Source organism: Odocoileus virginianus, chromosome 23 (assembly GCF_023699985.2).
Source record: "Odocoileus virginianus isolate 20LAN1187 ecotype Illinois chromosome 23, Ovbor_1.2, whole genome shotgun sequence".
Taxonomy (NCBI): domain Eukaryota; kingdom Metazoa; phylum Chordata; class Mammalia; order Artiodactyla; family Cervidae; genus Odocoileus; species Odocoileus virginianus.
Window position 1 is genome coordinate 11,364,125 of NC_069696.1, and position 23,223 is coordinate 11,387,347.

General features: G+C 52.4%; 1 protein-coding gene across 1 annotated transcript in view; it reads left to right on the plus strand.

The window, feature by feature from the left end:
* Positions 1 to 4,625: 4,625 nt before the first annotated feature.
* The window catches only part of SAMM50 (SAMM50 sorting and assembly machinery component), a 31,917-nt gene continuing 13,319 nt past the window's right edge, over positions 4,626 to 23,223 (plus strand). The window contains exons 1-10 of the mRNA XM_070453478.1: positions 4,626 to 4,795; positions 10,112 to 10,222; positions 11,473 to 11,574; positions 12,306 to 12,393; positions 14,563 to 14,669; positions 15,938 to 16,068; positions 16,310 to 16,397; positions 17,554 to 17,682; positions 18,174 to 18,245; positions 19,165 to 19,251. Of these exons, the coding sequence (XP_070309579.1) occupies positions 4,775 to 4,795; positions 10,112 to 10,222; positions 11,473 to 11,574; positions 12,306 to 12,393; positions 14,563 to 14,669; positions 15,938 to 16,068; positions 16,310 to 16,397; positions 17,554 to 17,682; positions 18,174 to 18,245; positions 19,165 to 19,251 (936 nt within the window). The 5' untranslated portion in view covers positions 4,626 to 4,774. The remainder of the gene's footprint in view (positions 4,796 to 10,111; positions 10,223 to 11,472; positions 11,575 to 12,305; positions 12,394 to 14,562; positions 14,670 to 15,937; positions 16,069 to 16,309; positions 16,398 to 17,553; positions 17,683 to 18,173; positions 18,246 to 19,164; positions 19,252 to 23,223) is intronic.

Below are 23,223 nucleotides of genomic sequence, written 5' to 3' on the forward strand. Positions count from 1 at the left end.
ACTAGGGACTTTTATCAGTTAAGATAAATGGGGTTATGCTCCCAAGTTTCACTTCTCAGGGTGCATGCCCTTTGGCGCCAGGTGGCCCCGTCTGAACCTTTCCCTGCCTCTGGACCCAGGGTCGGGATGGGCGGTGGGGAGGAACACGACGTGTAAAGGTGTCCATCCGGGTGTCACCTTCCCTTCTGCCCACCACTTGTTGACCACAGCAAACCACATGGACAGGGGCATGGAAACGCAAGTCTACCTTTAGCTCCGAAGAGGAAGAGCAGAAATTCTGGTGAACAGGGCCACTGAAAACCTCAAAACCCCCCAGTCTTTATGGCAGAGTAAATAACCCAGGAAATACTGGGTTAAAGAAATCCAAATAGGTGTATGCACTACAGGATGTCTCAGAGTCTTTCAAATGTTAATACCCGGGGAATTCCCTGGCAGTCCAGTGGTTATGATTCCAGGCTTCTACTTCAGGGGCCATAGCAGGGGGCAAGGACTTGATCCCTGGAATAGGAACTAAGGTCCTGCATGCCACATGGCGTGACCAAAAGAAAAAAAAAGTGTACCTCGTGATCGTCAGAGAGGGCAGAGCTGTGACTTTGTGTTCAACATGTCCTCAGCCATCCTGGCCCTTGTACACAATAGGCTCTCAGATTATTTGGCTCAGGACTTGTATTGCAATCTGCAGGTCAAAGTCATGGCTTATCTTTGAGAGGAGGCTTCCGTAAGAGAAGAACAAGGAAATGTAGGAAGAAAGCTTAGTTTATTCAGCGTTCACAGTGAGCCAGGCCCCATGCTCTCCTTAAATCCTCACTGCACCATTATGCTTTAGGAACTGCTATCTTCATTTTGTCCTGGAGAAAACTGAGGTTCAGGCAGCAGGAGGATGAATTTTAAATAAGTGTCCAGCTTGCGTGACTGGTGCTTAAAATTTGCTCCTTCTCCTAGATTATCTTTGGAAATCTGTGTCGAAGTTTTCACACATCACAATCTTCTGTGACTGAGCTGGGGAGCAGTAAGACCCTCAAAGCCTCATTTGGTGGCCAGAGGCAGGTGTCCGGAGCCCCAGGGGTCGGGCCTGTGGGCACTGAGCCTGAGGGCCCTCAAGGTCTTGCCCGGGAACAACCCAGCACAGCCTGTTATATGTGCTCCCCCCAGTTCTTTTATGGGTCAGGAGGCTTCTGAGTCATCTACTTCACCCCTGTCCCGAGACCCTAGGACCTGCGGGCATCATTCAGAGGCGGCGAAGAGCCAGTGGCGGGGCCATGTCATGCTGGGTCCAGCTTGGATATAATGTAAGTTGCTTACTTTTTCTGGGTCTGTTTCATCCTTATAAAAGCTCCCCTTAGGTGACGGTTAACTGTGTGTGTGTGCGGTCACATGCTCTCTCTCTAGGCCTGGTTTCAGGCTGTGTGTGTGTGTGTGTGTGTGCGCGTGTGTGCACGTGCTCTCTCTTAGGCCTGGTTGCAGTCTCTGTGTATGTGTGTGTGCGCATGCATGTGCGCACATGCGCTCTTTCTCTAGGCCTGGTTTCAGGCTGTGTGTGTGCGCGCATGCATGTGCGCACATGCGCTCTTTCTCTAGGCCTGGTTTCAGGCTGTGTGTATGTGCGCGTGTGCACGTGCTCTCTCTTAGGGCCGGTTGCAGTCTCTGTGTATGTGTGTGTGCGGGTGCACGGGCGCACATGCGCTCTTTCTCGAGGCCTGGTTGCAGGGATGTGCTCTCTCTCTAAGCCTGTGTGTTGCAGGCTGTGTGTGTGTGCATGTGCATGTGCTCTCTCTCTAGGCCAGGCACACCTTTACATCTCTTAACTAACCTTATGAGGTGGCTACCATCACCACCCTCACTTCACCAAAGGGGGAACTGACCCAGAGAGGTACAGGCCCTGCCTAAGTCCATACAGCTTAGCAGTGACAGAATCATGGCTGAAACCCAAGCAGCGGGTCTGCCCATAAAGCCAGCTCTCGCAAACATTAAAGGGGAGCTAATCTGGTTGTGATCTCCTGCCAAGGGGTGATCCAAAATGGCCTAAAAAGGTGCAAAAGCCCAGGACCCATTACTTCCCCATGTGAAATATAAAACAATTAAAACAAAATCTTCTGTTTTTGGTCCTTAGCAATCTCATCTCTCTTTTAGAGTGGAGAAAAGTAACCCTTCAAGAGGGTGTGACTTGCCAGGGGGCAACAGCTAACTTATAGCCCAGTTCTTATAGCTCGCCCTCTCTTGAATGCATGCCCAGACCCAGAAGTCTCCGTGCCAGACCTGGCCCTGCACGCCCTTCCCCTTTCCACGGGAGGCCGTCTTGCCTGCCTGTGTCCCGGCCCCGCACCCTCGTCCCGCACCTCTTGCAGATGCTCTGTTGCTGCCACTGCCTGTTTCCTCTCCCCCTTGCTGAGCACCTCTTCCACCCAATTCTGGCCAAGTTCCTGATAAGCAGGTGAGTAGCCCAAGTCTTCAGAGACTTTAGAAATAAGTGATAAAGTCAGACACAGACATAAAGCTTTTTAGAATGTTCCTGTTTAATCACTAAGTCGTGTCCGACTCTTACAACCCCATGGTCTTGCCTGGAGAATCCCAGGGACGGGAGAGCCTGGTGGGCTGCCATCTAAGGGGTCCCACAGAGTCGGACACGACTAAAGTGACTTAGCAGCAGCACCAGCAGCAGGGACTGTAGGCCGCCAGGCTCCTCTGTCCATGGGATTTCCCAAACAAGAACACTGCAGTGGGTTGCCATTTCCTTCTTCAGGGGTCTTCCCCACCCAGGGACTGAACGCGCACTGCAGGCAGATTCTTTACTGTGGGGTTCTTAAACATAATGGGTAAAAGAATTATGTAGCCCACTTTAAAAACTTCAGATCTCCAGGTTCTACTTGGCGGAGGCTGGTTCAGTAGATCAGGGCTGAGGCCCCAGGAATGTGCATTTTTAATAGAAGCAGTGTCTTTCTGTCTGCTGTAGCCTACGGTGGGAGAGCAGTAATTTGGGAAATATTAACTGAGTCCATGCACCACGCCAGACACCATGCAGCCTCTGGCCTCATGGAGCGAAGGACTGGGTCCTGCCTCCAGGCACCAGGCCAGCTCAGGAAACAGATGACTAGGTCAACTGGCAAGGAATGCAGTGCGGGAAGGGGGGCCTGGGAGGGGCAAAAAGGGGAATATGGACTTACTGTTTACCCCAGGAAGGCAACAGAACTAAGGTGCTGCTACTTAAATGGGAAACGGTGTCAGGGTCTCTGGGAAGGGGTGGAAACGTGAGACCACAGGATACTGAAAATCCTTCTCTTGTTCTGGCTTGTTTCTCTCACTGCATTTATCACCATGTGCGATTACTTATTATATGCTGTCATTTGAGACAGGAAGCTGTTTCCACCACCAAAATGAAGCCCCCTGTTGCAGGGTGAAGTCAATTCTGACTCCACCTTGAAACTGTTCCACTTGCTTTCTGCTGCTTTTGTTATTACAATCATACCTAATAGCCTGTCGCAGAGAATTCTGCCCTTCTGCCTGTTAAGCTAAAGTGCCTTTGTGCATAACCCTGTCCACCTGGAGATGGCAGAAAGGAGTTAACCCATTTCCCTGAGACTTGCCATTCTAGAAGATATTTCCAAGATTAACGGCCTTTATTTTACTTTGTCTCCTCACCTTGGATCATCTCGTATTCATAAAAGAACCTGGCATTCAGAACCCTACAAGATGGGTTACTTTGAGACATCAGTCTGCCCTCTTCTCAGTCAGCCAGCTTTCCGAATAAAGTCAGACTCCTGGCCTCATTTCCTCCTCTCCCCAGATTCACTGTCTATCATCCTACCAGGATCAGACTGAGCTTAAGATTCAAAAACACCAGAGCTGTCTTGTTTTCCAATGTGAATAGTCCCCACGTCAGCCCCTGGATAACACTCTTGACATTCACTGCAATTGAAAGAATAGGGGCCATTGACTCGCTGCTCACTCAGCGCCCTGCCCTGTGCCTGGTGGTTTTATACACTGGTGTAAAAGCCTTGTAACCCATCCCTGCCAAGCAGGTAAGACGTCACCTTCACTCTGTCAACGAGGAGCCTGCCTGGGATCTTCAATGACCTGAAGGGTCCCTGTGGCCAGAGGGAGAGATGCAGAGCGCCAATCCGGTTTGTGAGGCTCCGCAGGCAGGTGCGGGGGAGGCCACAGCCGCAGCCAGGCGTGGAGAGCCGCGGCGCATCGCCAGAGTGCGGGGACAAGCGCGGCACCGCGGAGCCAAGGACAGGGACACGTATTTGAGCAAACTCCGAGAAGGTGGCGATGGACAGGGAGGCCTGGCGTGGGGCAGTCCATGGCGTCGCAAAGAGTCTGACACGACTGAGCGGCTTAACTGAACTAAACACGAGGTTTAAGGGAAATACATGAGGTCCCACTCGCTCACCAGCTGGTGTACTGTCTCCCAGGGGCAACTCCGGGGCGCCCACCCCCATAGACCCTCACGGAGACCCGCCATCCACGCGCCGCCAGCTCCTCTGAGCGCTACCAAAAGCGCGGCGAGGGGGCGGTCTCCAGGTCGCAGGGCTTCCGGGAGTCCGCTTGTACATCCGGGTCACGGACGCCTATGAGCCAATGAGCGGAAGCACCGTAAGCCAAGGGGCGGGGCGGGGGCGGGACATCATGGCCGCCCCCAGTCCGCCGCTTCTAGGGGCTTGTGGGTGTTACCCCAACCCGGAGCTCGGTCACCGGAGCCCCGCCCTCTGTCCTCACCCGCCGAGCCTTCGACCGGTCGGGGCTGCTCTGGGAGGCGGCGACCAGAGAGGGAGCCATGGGGACGGTGCACGCCCGGGTAAGAGGCCCAGCGACCCGTGCGGGCTGCGTGACCTCGGGGCGGGCGACGCGGGGAGACGCTCTCGCGGCTGCCCGGGTACAAAGAGGGCGGCGGCGGGGCGCGAAGGCCAGCGGGGAACGGTGCTGGGGTGGGGGTGGGGGGAGCCCCAGCGCTGCGCCGCCGCGGGCCGGGTGGAGGAGGCCGTAAAGATGTCTCCACCGGCTACGCGGCTTCCGAGCTGAAAAACTGATACCCAGAGGAGAGACCTGACTTGACCAAGGTCACTTAGCAGTGGGGCCGGGACAGGGCCAGCGGGCTTTCCGCGATGTCTTGCAGCGGAGGAATAAATTCTTTCTGCCCTCAGCGGCGTCTGAGTTCCTTCAGTTCAGTCGCTCAGTCGTGTCCCCGACTCTTTGCCACTCCATGGACTGCAGCACGCCAAGCCTCCCTGTCCATCACCAACTCCCAAAGTTTGCTCAAGCCCATGTCGATCGAGTCGGTGATGCAGTCCAACCATCTCATCCTCTGTCGTCCCCTTCTCCTCCTGCCTTCAGCCTTTCCCAGCATCGGGATCTTTTCCAATGAGTCGGTTTCTTCTCATCAGGTGGCCAAAGTATTGGAGTTTCAGCTTCAGCATCAGTCCTTCCAATGAATAGTCAGGATTGATGTCCTTTAGGATGGACTGGTTGGATCTCCTCGCAGTCCAAGGGACTCAAGAGTCTTCTCGAAACACCACAGTTCAAAAGTATCAATTCTTCGGTGCTCAGCTTTCTTTATAGTCCAACTCTCATATCCATCTATGACCACTGGAAAAACCAGAGCTTTGACTAGATGGATCTTTGTTGGCAAAGTAACGTCTGTGCTTTTTTGCTTTTTTCCAGTCTCTCTGGCTCAGCTGCTGCTGGGGTCTTGCTAGGCTTTCCTAGAGCAGGAAGCATCTTCTGAAGTCTTCCAACTCAGGCTCAGGAGTCCTCATGTCTCCTGGTTACTGGTCAAAGAGGGAACCAGGCTGAATGGAGGTGGTAATAGTGTCCACTCACTGGGCTGTTGGGAGAATTGAAACACGGTGCATGTAAATGCACTTGCTTGGGCACGGTGTGGTAGGCAGACTGCCTGGCTGCTCTCCTTTATTGCAATCTTAACTGAGGCCCAGAGAAAGAATATCTGTCCAAGGCCTTACCATTCAAGCCTCAGAATGTTCTGAAACAGAATGTTCAGAACCATCTGCATGTTCCTGAGTCCCAGCCCACAGCACAACTTTTTCTGCAGCGTAGATTGTTTCAGTTGTGCTGCTCAGAAGTTTTCGGGAGTTTTCCTGAAAGAATTTAGCACAGATGTCCCAGCATGGTGTCCGGAATTGACCTTAACTTCCCTTTGCCAGATATTTCTTTCAAATAAAACACTATTTGGACTGTGCTGTTGGGCACAGCTTGCCTCTTTCATCACTCGCAATAGCTGACAAAACGGGCCAGTCTTTTAGAAGTGAAGTGAAGGTTCCTCATTCGTGTCTGACTCTTTGTGACCCCATGGACTATACAGTCCATGGAATTCTCTAGGCCAGAATACTAGAGTGGGTAGCCTTTCCCTTCTCCAGGGGATCTTCCTAACCCAGGGATCGAACCCTGGTCGCCTGCATTGCAGGTGGATTCTTTACCAGCTGAGCCACAAAGGAAGCCCATGATTTTTTTAGAACTCAGTTCAAATCATTTTCTACACAAACCTTGTCTCCCCTCTGTTCCTTATTTTGGATGTGCTACCAACCTCCTTGATTGACATTTCTATTCTGGTGCCCTGTTTTAGCTCTGCATTTTTCACTTAACCTTTTAGATTCTTAGTTTCTAGATGACAATAGCAACCACATCTTATTTGCCTTGGATCCCTTGTAGCATCTTGACAAAGTAAGCATTTGTTCGTTTATTCAGCTCATGTTTACTGATGGTCAGCTATGTGCTTCCTGGCACTGTTCTAGGTGCTCGGAGTATAGGAACAAAAAGACTTGGTTTTTATCGAGCTCCTTTGACACTGAAACTGCCACTCCTTGTTGAATACATTGACAAAAAATAATTGCAGTTCTTTAATTTCACTAGCCAGTGTTTGAATTTTTTGGTTAGAATTCACAGTAAGAAAACTTCCTATATTTGCTATCTAGTGAAGTGAAGTGAAGTCACTCAGTCATGTCCGACTCTTTGTGACCCCGTGGACTGGACTGTAGCCTACCAGGCTCCTCTGTCCATGGGATCCTCCAGGCAAAAATACTGGAGTGTGTCGCCATTTCCTTCTCCAGGGGGCCTTCCCTACCCAGGGATCGAACCCGGGTCTCCTGCATTGCGGGCAGATGCTTTAACCTCTGAGCCAATACCCTCATGCATATGTGAAACAAAAGTTTTCTGAATCAGGATTTCCCTGGCAGTCCAGTGGTTGGGACGCTGTTTCCACTGTTGGCGGGGGGAGCTGTGTGTGCAGGAAAAGTTCAGTCCCTGGTTAGGGAGCTAGGATCCCACACATTTCATGGCAAGACAAAAAAACTTAAAAAAAAAAAATTAGAATAAAAAGGTTTTCTGAAACAGTATTTATCCTTGATATCTATTATTTTTTCTGGTATTTTCTGTCTCATTCGAGTCTATATCACTTTAAAGATGGTGTTCATAACTCATTAAATTTATTTCATGTCCTATTTCTTCCGTTAGCACTGCCTCGCCCAGTGCTTGGCATATGGTGTTCAGTAAAGTTTGTCGACTCACAGTAGACATCTGCTTAAAGGTTAGAGGCTAGATCCAAATATTTATTTTAATTCATTTCACTGAACACTTAGCCAGACACTGCAATGTAAATTCTGTGAAGGTGAGACTCTTGCAAGTGCTTGTCACATAGTGGGTGGATGTTGGGTGAATGAATGAATCTCTATTAGTGAAACAGTTAATTTAGGACATCAAGCTTTGGTGCAGTTGGTGAGACTGTAAAGACGCCATCTGTTGAACTTAAAGTCTAAATTTCGGATTTAAGACTACAAATGGGTGTGGCAAGTCTTTGGTGAAGTATGTTCTATGCTTCGAGATTTTAGGAACCATAAGGGAATATTTTTTAGCACAATAGCACATGAACTTAATGTCCAGACAAAGTCTGTTTTTCAAGCATCAGATTAAGAACAATGAATATGTGTGTATGTTCCTAACCATAGTATATACTCTGCATGTAGGATTTGCTGATCTGTAATACACTTTTTAGCACTGTGTAAACTTAAATACAGAAGCATGTTCATGAAAGTTTGAATTACTATTTTAGGGACTCCCCTGGCAGTCCAGTGGTTAAGACTTTTCCTTCCAATGCAGGGGATGCTTGTCTGATCCCTCCCTGGTCAGAGAGCTAAGATCCCGCATGCCTTGTGGCCAAAAAACCAACAAACATAAAACAGAAGCAATATTGTAACAGACTCAGTAAAGACTTTAAAAATGGTCCATGTTAAAAAAAGTTAAAAAGTTAGTATTTTGATTGGTTCACATTTTTGAGAAATACAGTAATGGTCTCCTGTTTTAAATATTACACAACAAAAATGAAAGGATAATTATGTGAAATAAATTCTATTTCTTTGCCCAACATCATCTTCCGTTTGTACTCATGTAAATAATCTACATCAGTCCCTGAGGGAACGACCGAGTCTGTCTTATTCACGGCTGCCTTCCATACTCTTAAGCAGACAGTAGGCACTCAGATATTTATTAAACGTGAGAACAAAAGAAAATCATTCACTCACCCATTCCATAAATGGGTATTTCTGATATACCCGGGCAGGTAGAAATAAAAAGGAGTACCTGTTGAGGTCATAAACTTCCTCCAAGGGGTATCCCTGTGAAGAAGGGACGGATTCTCGCTGAAGAACCAGGGACAGCTCGCAGAGGAGATGACTGCGAGGGCGGTTCTTTTCTGCTCATCCCTGGGGAGGAGGCTGGTTATCCTGGGCGGAGAGGACCAGCTGCGCCCAGACAGGAGCGCGAGGGTTGCATGTGGTCGGGGTCGAGTCTGGAGTAGCAGAAGGGGGCTGCATGGTGGAGCTCCTCGGCGCCCCGCTGAGGAGTCCGGCTGCACTCTGTCCCTGGGGGCGCTTTTATGGACCCGTCCTTGAGGGCCAGGATGGGAAAGCGGCCATGCTCCTGTCAGGTCAGTACCTTTCCAGAGGACCAGTGCCGTGATGGAGGATGTGCCTTCAAGAGGCCGCTGAACATTGCAGGGAAAAGGCGAGAACGGCCCAGAGTGCCCCCTGCTGCACGTCCTGCAGCGGCGGACAGGCCTGCGCATTTCAGAAGTGCTTCTCTATGGAGAGCGGGTGGAGGAAGGGCGCAGCGGGTGACCAGTGCCATAGTCCTCCCCAGAGCTGCCCGTGTGTTCAGCCACCTGGTGCCACTCGAGTCTCTGGGAATCCCCGTGGTTACGCAGTCACTTTGTTCAGTCGCTCAGTCGTGTCTGACTCTTTGTGACCCCATGAAGTGAAGTGAAGTCGCTCAGTCGTGTCCGACTCCGCAACCGCATGGACTGTAGCCCACCAGGCTCCTCCATCCATGGGCTTTTCCAGGCAAGAGTACTGGAGTGGGTTGCCATTCCTTCTCCAGATCTTCCCTACCCAGGGATTGAACCAGGGTCTCCCGCATTGTATTGGCTCCCACTTTACCATGTGACCCTGTGGACTGAAGCAATTATGTTATGTAATAAATACACAATATTATATGCACATTGTTTTGCATACTATTGTATTATCCTGTCTCCATAATTTTTACTGTAGAGTCCTTCCTCAGAAGATGCTTGAACGCTTTTGAGGCAATGTCACTTCAGACTGAAGGACCACTTTCTGGCATATGCTACTCCCCTTAGTGTGTGAGTGAGACTTTCTGAACCAAAACAAATCTATCAGAGCCCAGAGAAGTATCTTCTAGTAATTGGGTTTGTTAATGTAACTATCCTAGATTGTATCTAGTTTTGGTTTTAAAATTAGGATACTTTCTGTAACAGGAAAGCAATTTTTTTTGTCTTCAGTGAGTCTTAGGTGTACAGAACTAAGTTCATGGAACAGTCATTGTAGTTTGTGCCTGACCTTTTGTTGACCAATTTTCACCTTTGTTTTCTGTAATAACAATACTCTGGACCCCAAAGGGTCACTGTCAGTCAAAGGCTTGTAAGTCTACAGCCGCTTCCACTCGCTGGGCTCCCCACCCCATTGCCGCCAGCACTAGAACGAGCTGTGGGCCTCGGTTTCCTGGAGCATCCCCTAAAGACAAAAACGAAAAGATTCTGGCTTTTTAATCTGAGTTCATTTATCTGCGCTTCCCCCCCACTCCCTTTCAGAGTTTGGAGCCTCTTCCTGCCAGTGGACCTGATTTCGGAGCATTAGGAGAAGAAGCTGAATTTGTTGAAGTTGAACCTGAAGCTAAGCAGGAAATTCTTGAGAACAAGGATGTGCGTATCCCATGGAGGGCAAGGGCTCCATACCATTGTTGCCAGAAGCGCTGGCTTCCACAAGCCACTGGGGAAACAGGGATTAACCTTGTTGACACCTTTATCAAAGAGGAGTTTGCAGTCAGCTACATTTTAGAAAGACTGGACACTTAGAGAAGTAGCTTCTGGTTTTAGAGGAATAGTTTTTCCTTGGTGATTCTTTACAGGGGAAGAAACACAAACACATTTTTGTATTTATGTTACAAAAAAAACCCAAAAGTATTTCAAAGAGAAACTCAAGTGGTGCTAAAGTTTAACCTTTGTTCCCTCCTCCCAGAAAAAAAAAAGACTTTGGGTCTTGAATGAAACTTTTTCGCCTTTGAAATTAAATAGGGAAATGTAAGCACATTTTCATTAGTCCTTTTTTCTATTTTAAATTTACTTAGTTTTAATCGGAGGATAATTGCTTTATCCTGTTGTGTTGGTTTCTGCCCATACATCAACCTGAATCAGTCACAGGTGTGCATATGTCGCTTCCCTCTTGAACATCCCTCCCACCTTCCTCCCTTTCATTAGTTCTTTGATTATGATTGTAGTATAGTGTTCTGATCACCTGTAAGTCACACAGGCCCTAACACTCCCCGTTACGCCTGCTTGATTTTTCTGTTACTACCATCTACTGTACTATGCACATTGCTTGTTTCTCACCCCTTTAGAATATAACCTCCATTTTTAAGCTTTACTTGCTGATGTATTCTGTGTTCAGTGTGATACTTGGTTCATAGGTAATCAGTGCACTTTTATGGAATGAATGAATGAAGTAAGTATAGACAGGGTGAGACTCTGAGCTAGTGTTTTATTTTTTTTTTTTGAGCTAGTGTTTATCCTGCTACATTGAAATCCACACAGGATCTCCGGCAGAATACTCAGTTATTAAACCAGGTCACAGTCGGCATCTTCCAGAGGCTGGTGCCCCAGGGAGTATGTGGGGAAGGAGGTCCAGAGGATCTCTGCACCCTGCCTGGCTTTAGGACTGACCTGGCCCTTGGTCATCAGGCTGCAGAGACCTTGTAAGTCTCCTTCGCAGGAAGTACAGACCCAGTCAATTCAAGGGGCCAGTTTTTTGAAAAGGCATGGAATTAAGAAACGTGGATCATTACATTAAAAAAAAAAAGTCTTCGAAGCTAGTTTTAGGTTTGCACTTTTGGCCTGAGGCCTGACCTTTTGCCCCATCTTGTTCTCAACAGTCTGTGTCCCCTTGTCACCTTCAGGTGGTGGTTCAACACGTTCATTTTGATGGCCTTGGAAGGACTAAGGATGACATCATCATGTGTGAAATTAGAGATGTTTTTAAGGCGAAAAACCTTATCGAGGCAAGTGTCCCCCTGTGCGTGGCCTTCCCATCCCCTTCCAAAGACCCCATGGCCCTCTGCCCGTACCACTGGGTACCCTGCCCCCACTGATGAGCTCGCCTCCTACCGGGAAAGGGTCTGAACCCCCTCCGTTAACTGACATGCTTTCATGTCCACCCTGACCCCAGAGAAGAGGTGTTCCCCCATCTTGCCCAGGGCCGCCCCTCCCCCTGTTCCTCATGGCTGTCCTGGCTTTGCCGCAAAGCTGCTGGTGGGGGGTCTTGACCCTCCCTGCACCCCCCCCCCCCCCCCCCAGCCCCCCGTGCTCATCGCACTTTCCCTTCAGGGCCCTGCATGACCCTGGGGGGGTAGGCTGTTCACTGCCACCCACCCCTGACGACTCCTCAGGTCCTTACTTGTTTACGCACCTGCGTCTTTCCTGGGTTGCACCGTCCTCTCCTCTATAGCTTCCTTGTGTCCGTCTGCTCGCGGAACCACACTTAGGTACCTGGCAGAGTCGCCAGCAACTTCCTCGTGACCGCGTCTAACTGCCTCCAGTCCCCGTTTTATGTGATCTCTTAAGCAGTGTTCAGCCATTGCCACTTTAAAAAATATAGTTTTTTCTTTTAAAGATTAATATTCTCAGGGAATCATCAACTTCGCACGAGTGCTAAGCGTCCAGCCTGGTCTCAACGCCACCATGTATGTCTCTGTATCTTGGAGGAATACCGTCTCTGTTTTTCTCTCTACAGGTCATGAGGAAGTCTCATGAAGCCCGTGAAAAGTTGCTGCGTCTAGGAATATTTAGACAAGTGGATGTTTTGATCGATACGTGTCAGGGTACGTATCCTGGTTGCAGTTTCTCTGTGATTCACCTTTTCGTCCGTCCCCCTAGCTCAGACACTATTTACGTGTCCAGGCAGAGAGCACGTGCGTTCTCGAGGAGTTCACGGGCCTTCACGTCAGGCCGAGGGAGCTCAGGCGACTTTGAAGATGCTGCTTGCTGAGCCCTGGGTGGGACCAGGGTTCTGAGAAGGACAGAGCCGGGCTTTTTCAGGATAACCCACCCCAGCAGGGGTCTGAATGAGCTCTTGGCAGATTCCACCTAAATGTGTGTTGAGAAGAGGAGGCAAGTGGGAGTCAGATTTCACTTTTGAGTGTCTGTTCACTTGCTCGATTGCTATGATATTGGGCAAAGTGTCTTACCTTGGTGTTTATTCTTTGGTTAAAGAGTCCCTGCCTTGGGAAGAGAACATGGCAGACGAGACATGATGTCTTTCCGAAGGAGCTTCTGGTCAAGTGGAACAGGGTTGGGGACAGACAGAGAAGTGAGGACAGTTCAGCAGATAGGTTGTGCTGTATGCGGGCGGGGCGCTGCAGGAGGAGACAGTCTCTCAGTCAGCAGAGGCAAAGTGGATCAGAGAAGACTTCCTGGAAGAGGTAACGCAGATGCTGGGACCTAAAAGATGTGAGTGTGTTTGGGCAGCAGGACTGATGAGGAGTGTTCTAGGGAGAGAGAATAGGCCCAGTGGCCAGAGAGAAAGGGTCATTGGGTGGACGCCAGGGTGCCAGAGCCAGAAGGCAATTGTGGGGAATGAGTGATGCAAGATGAGGCAGAAGAAGGATCAGGAGACCAAATCGTGAAGGACTCCGTATGTGGTGGTTCACTCCATTCCGAAGTCCCCTGAAAAATACATATTTGGAATGAATCAGAGAACAAGTGAGCTCTTCAGGACTGAGTGAAAGATAATTTTGAGAAGATGAAAATGAAACAGTATATGAAAGTGCTTGCAAAAATATAAATGCTATGTAAAGAAAAGACATTTCTATTACCTGGAATACAGGTTCATCTGTGACTAACAGAGACCCCCCTGGTCTCTCGCCCCCAGTAGGACAGGTGTCTGACAGTGGCCCTTGCAGTTGCTCTGGAGTGCTTGTTGGTGGCGAGTCCTGCTGGTGACGTTTAGATTTTAGCACTCTCCTGTCTTTTGTGAATGTGATGTGTACGTGGTCAGCTGGTTCACTTCTGTCCGTGGTTCTCCACCCTGACTGCCTTTAGAACTACCCAGGAGCTTTTACGAAAGAATGTGGACATCATGCATTTGTCAGATGTCTAGAATGTGCAGTGCCAACAGTGCTCCTTAGTGCAGGCAACCCTCGAGTTAACAGGAACGTCTCTGTTGGTGCATCAGTTGCAGCAGACATAGCCCACCAGTGCAGTGTGTGAGTGGGGGGGGAGTGTAGCGGGGGCTCCTGGGAACTCTGTGCTTTCTGCTCAGTTTTTCTATAAACCTAAAACTGCTCCTCGAAGCAGTAAAGTCTGTTAATTAAAAAAATGGTGCCAAGACTCCACCCTGGACCAGCTGAATCTGAGAGTTCGGGAGCCCCCGCCCAGGTGTCTGTGGGTCTGACCGCTCCCAGAGGCTGTGGGTGTCCAGCCAGGGTCCCAGGCTCAACCTCGGCCTTTCTGGCGCTCAGGCCCCTGCCCCCCCGGGGCGCTCGGTGGGTGAGGGGCAGCTGCACTGAACTCAGGCCCCACACCACCAGCGTGGGAAGGACAGAGCCATCCACGTCCTACACCCAGGTCGAGCTGTTGCTCCTCCATCAGAGTTACTCGAGCCCCTCTGTCACTCGAATTCCACGCTTTAACGTCCATTGAAATGAGCCACCTGCCACCGCCCCCCCCACCCCGGCATTTTCAAGGAGCTCACTTGTGGGAGAGCAAGCACCGTCAGCAAATAATGCAAATGACGTGTGTTTACGTAATGCTGCTGCCCCTTTCAGCGAAGCCTAACCTCGCTGTCTTCCACCACAGAAACCAAACCCATGTGTCGGGATGTGATGGGGTTTTCATGCACGTTCTTGAGCTTTAAACCAGAGCGTGTGTATTCCAAAGGAGGTTGTAAAATCAGCGGAGGCTTCACTTTGCATGCTGTCACTTATCGCAGTGGGATAGAAAATAAAGCTGCACTCTCAAGCTGTCTTAATTGTTTCATCTTTCTCACTTAGGTGATGATGCACTTCCCAACGGGTTAGACGTTACCTTTGAAGTAACAGAATTAAGGAGGTTAACGGGCAGTTACAACACCATGGTTGGGAACAACGAAGGCAGCATGGTGAGACACGGGCTTTCCCTTCCTCGGCGTGGAGCTTTCTATCGTGAAGTTTTTTGATATTTGTGTATTTGCCTGCTCTGGGTCTTGGCTGTGGTGTGAGGGATCTTTAGTTGCAGCATGTGGGGTCTACTTCCCTGACCAGGGATGGAACCCAGACCCCCTTCAGGGCAAGTGTGGAGTCTCGATCACCAGGGAAGTCCCCAGTTGTGAACTATGCTCTGAAATCTGATGGTGATTCCAAAACTTTTCCATGACCTTTAATCTTTATTTGTAAGCTGTCCTGTGGTTCTCACTAATCTTCTAGACGTGATTATAACACACTTTGTTACAAAGATGCATTGTTTGAGAGTGAGGTGGTGATAACCCATGTTCATATTAATAGTTTCTTGTTCAAATTCTCCTGAACTCCAAGCCCACGGAGTTAGTTTCTCTGAGCTTCACAGTCAGCAGGTTTAGCCTATCCCTCAACTTCATCATGCGTGTGCCCTCAGTAGAGGCAGGCTTTAAAGAAGAAAAGCAATTACAGATGAAAGGCAGACCCTAGTGTACATCTTTATTCTGTTTCTGTGAGAGTCCCTCAGCTCATATAGTCTTTCCTAAGAGTTACCATTCTTTACATCTAAACCCCTGTAATTATTTTTTGTATGATTCTATTTTTTTTTTAATTTGCATTGGGGTGTAGCTGTTAAACAATGTTGTGATAGTTTCAGGTGGATAGCAAAGGGACTTAGCCATAGGTATACACGTATCCATTCTCCAGGTATCCACGTATCCATTCTCCAGGTATCCATGTATCCATTCTCCAGGTATCCATGTATCCATTCTCCAGGTATCCATGTATCCATTCTCCAGGTATACATGTTTCTATTCTCCCCCAAACTCTCCTCCCATCCAGGCTGCTGCAACACATTGAACAGAGTTCCCTGTGCAGGTCCTTGTTGGTTATCCATTTTAAATACAGCCGTGTGTATGTGTCCATCCCAAACTCGCTCACCATCTCTTCCCCCCTCCCTTGCCTGCTAGTAACCATAAGTTCATCCTGTAAGTCCATGAGAGGTACGTGTATATAATAGAATATTCCTCAGCCATTAGAAAGAGTGAAATAATGCCATTTGCAGCAACATGAATGGACCTAGAGATTGGCATGCCGAGTGCATAAAGTCAGAGAAGGGGAATATCATGCAACACCTCTTGTGAGTGGACTCTAAACAGAAATGACATGGATGAACTTACTTATAAAACCTCTGCTGTTTTCCTTTGCCTCCCAGGTTCTTGGCCTTAAACTCCCTAATCTTCTAGGCCGGGCAGAAAAGGTGACTTTCCAGTTTTCCTATGGAACAAAAGAAACTTCATATGGCCTGTCCTTCTTCAAACCACAGCCTGGAAACTTCGAAAGAAAGTAGGAAGCCCAGCAGATTGTTGCGTTCAGTGGCCTGGTTTAGGGGCTAAGATAGGTGGCGTAGTGGAAGTTTCTGAAAAGAAACTTTGCAGAATCGGCCGACACTTCTGTTTCATCATCACATGCGTAGATTTCCCCGTGAAGATGAGCCCCGAAGCGTATTTGTGAATCTGTTGATGTAGGTGTGTACCAGGTATAATCGCCGTCCCAGCATTTAAAGCTCTGTCCCCTTGTCTCCTAGTTTCTCCGTAAACATATACAAAGTCACGGGACAGTTCCCTTGGAGCTCGCTTCGGGAGACGGACCGAGGCGTATCAGTGGAGTACAGCGTGAGTGGCTTTCCTGTCCTTCCCTTTGTGCGCCTAAGTGGGGTCCAAGCGCCTGTCCATTGGTCCCCAGACGCGCCGAGGGGGTGGGGCCAGGTGCGCGGCCACGCCTGGGCTGAAGCATGGAGCCGGGGGGCCCCGTCACTGGGGTCACCCTCTGCTCCCTGTCCTGCTGCCAGCCGCCCCCCAGCCAGGCACCTCCCCGCTCGCCAAGTGCCTGATGCCGGGGCCAGAGAGGGTGGCCAACCTCCGCGGCCGCAGATACTGTGACCCGGTCACATCTCTTCCCTGCCCCGGCTTCCTGGGACACCGTCTGTTTGTCCTTCCTCGTGTACACTCAGATCGATCGCTCCTGACAGCGCAGGTCACGTCAGGTTACCGGACGCTTTCATCATGGGTTTATGGCACCTTTCCTTCTGGCTGGATGCATCGCCTGGAATTACTGTCATTTGACCATTTTCCGGGTTTACGATGAGCCCTGCTCTTTACCTTCCTTTCTAGCTTGTTCCCCTTCCTCCCCTCCTGGTGTAGGCTTTAGTTTAATGAGGAAAGACTTGAGGCACATGCCGTGTAAAAGTAGTTCCCCACGCAGTCTTCAGAGCAGCCGCTTCTGCCTCTCCTGCACTTTCACGGCCCTGCGTGCCCTGCTGGGTGAGCGTCTCCAGAGAGGGACCCAGGAAGCTATTGCGGCAGGCCCCCCCACCCAGCACCTCCACTCATCACTCACTTGTGACCCCGTCTCCCTGCTCTTCTCTGGGAGCTGATGCGGCTCATGTGGGTCACCCTGCCTGGCTTCAGACAGCCAGGTGGGGTCTGTGTCTCGTGGCCTTTCAGGTGGAAAAGAAACCAGGTGGTTATAAAGTTCTCTGCAGCGTCAGACCAGCGACCCCCGTCCCCTGGCTCAGAGGACAGCCCCGCCACTCAAGCAGTTTTCCCCTTTATGGCGACCCTGGCTTTCTTGCCCAGCCCACCCCCGCCTGCCTCCATTCCCTCCTTCCCCAGCTTGCCTTGTCTTCCTCTCTTCCCATCCCACCGTTTCACAGAGTGTCTTAGTTTTTAATCGGTTAATGATCTACTGATGCCTCATCCCACGACCCGGGCTGGGACGACTCCGCGTCCATGCGGCACGAAGGCTGACGGTTTCCGTGTTTGCTCGCAGTTTCCCACCTGGAAGACGAGCCACACAGTCAAGTGGGAGGGCGTCTGGCGGGAGCTGGGCTGCCTCTCCAGGGTCGCGTCCTTCGCCGTCCGGAAAGAGAGCGGGCACTCGCTGAAGTCGTCTCTCTCGGTGAGGGCTTTGCTTCTGCCACCGGCGTGTACCTGCCCTGGTGCAGCCAGGCCGTGTGCATTGGGAGAACGGCCTTTACCTGCATCGGAGGGAACGAGAGGCGTCACTGTTGGGGCGGCTAGAACCGGTCCCTGTGAATATCTGGACGCAGCCTCACATCCTTTTTTCCTAAGTAACATCGGAGGTGATGGAAACGGAGGGAATAAGGGCCCACTGTGGTGTCTTAGCTGGAAGCTGGCTGAGCTGACGTCCGTCGGGGCATCAAGCTCCCAGAGAGAACAGGGCTGGGGATGGGGTCGGAGTCGCCCAGCCGGCGGATGTGACCTGCCTCCCTGACTCTGTCGGGTCCTCACACAGATGTGAGGTTTTCATGAAGGTGAAGCCCCCTAAGGGAACGCTCGGCACAGTGCCTGGCGAGCAGCCAGTGTGCAGGGAGCGCCTGGTGTCCTTCCACACTGAAGCACAGACACCCCTGTCCTCACCTCTTCCAGCACTCGATGGTCATCGACTCGCGGAGCTCCTCCATCTTGCCGAAAAGAGGTGCTTTGCTGAAGGTGAACCAGGTAAGCGCCCCCTCCCCTGTGTCCTGCAGGCTCCTGGGGGACTGGGGCGTCCCTTGGGGCGGTCACGATGTTAATACTTAGAGCTTCTTTTGGCTGTAAAGGTCATTCTGGAATGGCTTGCAAGGGCATCTGTCCCTCTCAGGGTTCCTAGCCCTGGATTTGCTCCCTGCAGCTCAGACTCTGCCTTCATAGAGCTCAAAGTCAGGGTGAGGTTCCGGCCTCTGATGGGTCACTTCACAGGCCAGGAGGCAAGTCGTGACGTGGTAGGACTGGCTTCCTTGGTGGTCCTTGATGAGCACCCAAGCCCGGGGTTGTAACCCTGACAACGGCGGGGCCCAGCCGGTGACCTCGGGGCGAAGGTGGCTGGGGAACGGGGCTCCGGCCCTCTGTCTGCCTGAACCCCGTGTCAGAGGAGCCGCTGGAAATCCAATTTTCATATGCTGCTGCTGCTGCTAAGTCACTTCAGTCGTGTCCGACTCTGTGTGACCCCATAGACGGCAGTCCACCAGGCTCCTCTGTCCCTGGGATTCTCCAGGCAAGAACACTGGAGTGGGTTACCGTTTCCTACTCCAAGGGATTTTCCCGACCCAGGGATTGACCCCACGTCTCCTGCATCGGCAGGTGGGTTCTCTATGACTGAGCCGCCATACTGCCCTTAGCAAGCTCTGTCCTGAACGTCAATGTTGCGAGTGTTTTCCCGGCACACGTAAGGAGCGACCTCCTCTGCGGTTCCTCAGCGTGTCTGGTGACTCTATCTCTGCCAGGCCCCTGGTACCGTCCCGAATGACCAGGAGGCAGCCTCTGGGACACAGAAGCGATCTGTGGCCTTCCTAAAAATACAGAGCAGCAGCCTGTAGTACTGACTGCAGTGACGCTGTGGTCTGTGGGCTCCGTCCCACCTGAGGATCCTCCCCGACAGGAGCTGGCCGGCTACACTGGAGGGGATGTGAGCTTCTTAAAAGAAGATTTTGAGCTTCAGTTGAATAAACAACTCATCCTTGACACAGTGAGTATCTCACCAGGAGCTTGTCACCTGTGTTTTTGGAATCTGATTAGATCCCAGTTCCCGAATATCTAAAGCACGGAAGAGGAAATGAGAACAGTCATGCTTGAAGCTCAAGCGCTTCATCCCTTAAATGTGGCCAGAATTGAGGATGCTCTGGGGAGAAGCGATGATTACGTCCTTTAAAACTCACCTGTCAGTCATTTCACGCGGAAGAGCCCCTTCCCCACTTATCATCATCTCAGGGCCATCAAGAAACATGTCTGGAGGACAAGTGTGCTGCCGTCTTTGCCTCCTGATGTTACGTCCCTAGAAATTCTGCGTCTTCACCTTACTTTGCTAGGTCTTTAGGGGGCTGGGTGTCTGCAGGAGTCTGTGGTAAATGTTTTTAACCCAGTTTGGTTTAGTTCCTCCTGATTCCCTCAGGACCTGAGGAGCGAGTGACCAGGTTCTGCCTGACGCAGTGGAACCCCAGGCCAGGAGACGCTGTGCCTGTTGCCCACCCTTCCTGGTGCCCGGGTGGCTGGGGACAGCTCTCCGCACCCCACTGCTGCCTTAGGCCCCGGGGGCGAGGCGCGGGCTCTGATGGAATGGTACACACGTGACTGCGTGAGCGTGTATCGCTGCTTCCGATCGGTCCTGGACACAGTGCCCAGGGGTTCAGTCCCTGCCTGTGTTTCTCCTCCCCTCCTCCAGAGGCTGCCAGGGGCCGGTTTCTCGTGCAGTTCAGCGAGCTCTTTCCAGTCCCCTCCCGAGCCCACTCCATGGAACTCCATCACGGTCACCTTCTCCTTCCGCCCCTCGTGTCTCCTCCTCAGCCTCCTTCCCCTCCGTCCAGCCCCTGCCTCTCCATCGAGCCATCCTTCTACCTGCCCATCTCCTTCCCCTCCGTCCAGCCCCTGCCTCTCTATCCAGCCTCCGTCTACCTGCCCATCTCCTTCCCCTCCGTCCAGCCCCTGCCTCTCTATCCAGCCTCCGTCTACCTGCCCATCTCCTTCCCCTCCGTCCAGCCCCTGCCTCTCCATCCAGCCATCCGTCTACCTGCCCATCTCCTTCCCCTCCGTCCAGCCCCTGCCTCTCTATCCAGCCTCCGTCTACCTGCCCATCTCCTTCCCCTCCGTCCAGCCCCTGCCTCTCCATCCAGCCATCCGTCTACCTGCCCATCTCCTTCCCCTCCGTCCAGCCCCTGCCTCTCTATCCAGCCTCCGTCTACCTGCCCATCTCCTTCCCCTCCGTCCAGCCCCTGCCTCTCCATCCAGCCTCCGTCTACCTGCCCATCTCCTTTCCCTCCGTCCAGCCCCTGCCTCTCTATCCAGCCTCCGTCTACCTGCCCATCTCCTTCCCCTCCGTCCAGCCCCTGCCTCTCTATCCAGCCTCCGTCTACCTGCCCATCTCCTTCCCCTCCGTCCAGCCCCTGCCTCTCCATCCAGCCTCCGTCTACCTGCCCATCTCCTTCTCCTCCGTCCAGCCCCTGCCTCTCCATCCAGCCTCCGTCTACCTGCCCATCTCCTTCCCTCCGTCCAGCCCCTGCCTCTCCATCCAGCCTCCGTCTACCTGCCCATCTCCTTCCCCTCCGTCCAGCCCCTGCCTCTCTATCCAGCCTCCGTCTACCTGCCCATCTCCTTCCCCTCCGTCCAGCCCCTGCCTCTCTATCCAGCCCTCCGTCTACCTGCCCATCTCCTTCCCCTCCGTCCAGCCCCTGCCTCTCCATCCAGCCTCCGTCTACCTGCCCATCTCCTTCTCCTCCGTCCAGCCCCTGCCTCTCCATCCAGCCTCCGTCTACCTGCCCATCTCCTTCCCCTCCGTCCAGCCCCTGCCTCTCCATCCAGCCTCCGTCTACCTGCCCATCTCCTTCCCCTCCGTCCAGCCCCTGCCTCTCCATCCAGCCTCCGTCTACCTGCCCATCTCCTTCCCCTCCGTCCAGCCCCTGCCTCTCCATCCAGCCTCCGTCTACCTGCCCATCTCCTTCCCCTCCGTCCAGCCCCTGCCTCTCCATCCAGCCTCCGTCTACCTGCCCATCTCCTTCCCCTCCGTCCAGCCCCTGCCTCTCTATCCAGCCCTCCGTCTACCTGCCCATCTCCTTCCCCTCCGTCCAGCCCCTGCCTCTCCATCCAGCCTCCGTCTACCTGCCCATCTCCTTCTCCTCCGTCCAGCCCCTGCCTCTCTATCCAGCCCTCCGTCTACCTGCCCATCTCCTTCCCCTCCGTCCAGCCCCTGCCTCTCCATCCAGCCTCCGTCTACCTGCCCATCTCCTTCTCCTCCGTCCAGCCCCTGCCTCTCCATCCAGCCTCCGTCTACCTGCCCATCTCCTTCCCCTCCGTCCAGCCCCTGCCTCTCCATCCAGCCTCCGTCTACCTGCCCATCTCCTTCCCCTCCGTCCAGCCCCTGCTTCTCCATCCAGCCTCCGTCTACCTGCCCATCTGTCCTCCCACCTGTCCGTCCATCCCTCCCTTCCTTCTCACACAGACCGGCTGGCTGCCAGGCACTGTCTGGACTCCAGGAACACCCCAGTAAATAAAGCAGTTCATCCTCTTACATGCTAGTGAAGGGGGAGTCCCACAAGCAATGCGATGGATGTATAATCCGGCAGGGGGTGATAAGAGACGTGAAGAACAGGACAGCAGAGTGAAGGGGTAGAAGGTGTCCACGGGGCTGTTGCCTCATCGTCGTTGGTCGGGGGGCATCTTTGATGAGCCCTCCACCCTCGGTGGCGTCTGCCCGCCCCACCTGGGGATGGCCACGTGAGGTGCATAAAGCAGCTTGTTTTTAGTAATGGGCCGTGGGATTTCAGGGGGGTGAGCAGGGAGTGGGGTTGGGATGGGATCATGACCACCGGGGGACGGGGGCGGGGAGGACAGTCTACCCGAGCACCTTGTCCAAGGGGCGGCCGCCCCACTGTGCGCTGGGCTCCTGCCCCTCACCCTGCCCTGCAGCAGTCTGTCCCGTTGTTGAGCAGAGACGGATTTTTCAGAATAGAATGTGCGCTTGGCCTGCTCTACCCACTCTGCCCCAGTTTTCGTCTATGATCCTTCCTACAGAAGCTTCTAAAAATGAGTTCTCTGGGCAGCTTTGAAGGATGTGGACTTTGCACATCCAAGAGGACAAGTTGGGCAGAAGCCTGTGGGGGGCGCTCAGGAGATGCAGGGATGCGTGATGATGGCTGAGGTTCAGGAGCCCAGAGGGCCCACTGTGGTCTCAGGCATCACCGGGGCAGTTCTGGGTGGGGATGATGTGGCGTGAAGATCAGATCCCCACATCAGATCATTCACCGCTCCGACCCTGACCTGTCAGACGGAGGCGCTGTCCCCAAGGGCTGGGTTAGACGTGTGTGTCTGCAGTTCTTTTCGTTTATTTGTTCATTATTTATTTTTGGCCGTGCTGGGCCTTCATTGCTCTGCAGGCTTTTCTCCAGTCGGGGTTGCAGAGCACGGGCTGGCTCTAGGGCCTCCGTCATTGCGGCTCCCGGGCCCTAGAGCGCAGACTCAGTAGTTGGGGAGCATGGGCTTAGTTGCTCTGTGGCACCTGGGGTCTTCCCAGATCAGGGATCAAACCTGTGTCTCCGGCATCGGCAGGCGGATTCGTTACCACGGAGCCACCAGGGAAGCCCTGCGTTTCTTACTTGCGGCAGTGCCGTACCTGCTCCCTCCCTCTCCTGAGATGCCAGCCACTCAGAGGCCTGGTGGACGCCGACTCCCTTGTCCGGGGCCTGGTCCCCTCCCCACTCTGGCTGTGGCATGGCCCGCTGGGCTTGGCTTCTCGGAAGGGAGGGGGCTGCCCGGGGTCGGAGCCAGGCCCTGCTGAGGGTTTAGGCTTGTTTTTTTGCTTGTATGTCTTGTGTGTCTTGAGGTTTGAAGTTGCGTGTTCCACAGACATCCTCAGAACGCTTCGAGCTGTGGTTCTTACCCTGCCCGAGCCGAGTGTTCCCTTCTGCAGCCTCCATGCCCCAACCCGAGCTCTGCGCTGGACTCGCGGGCC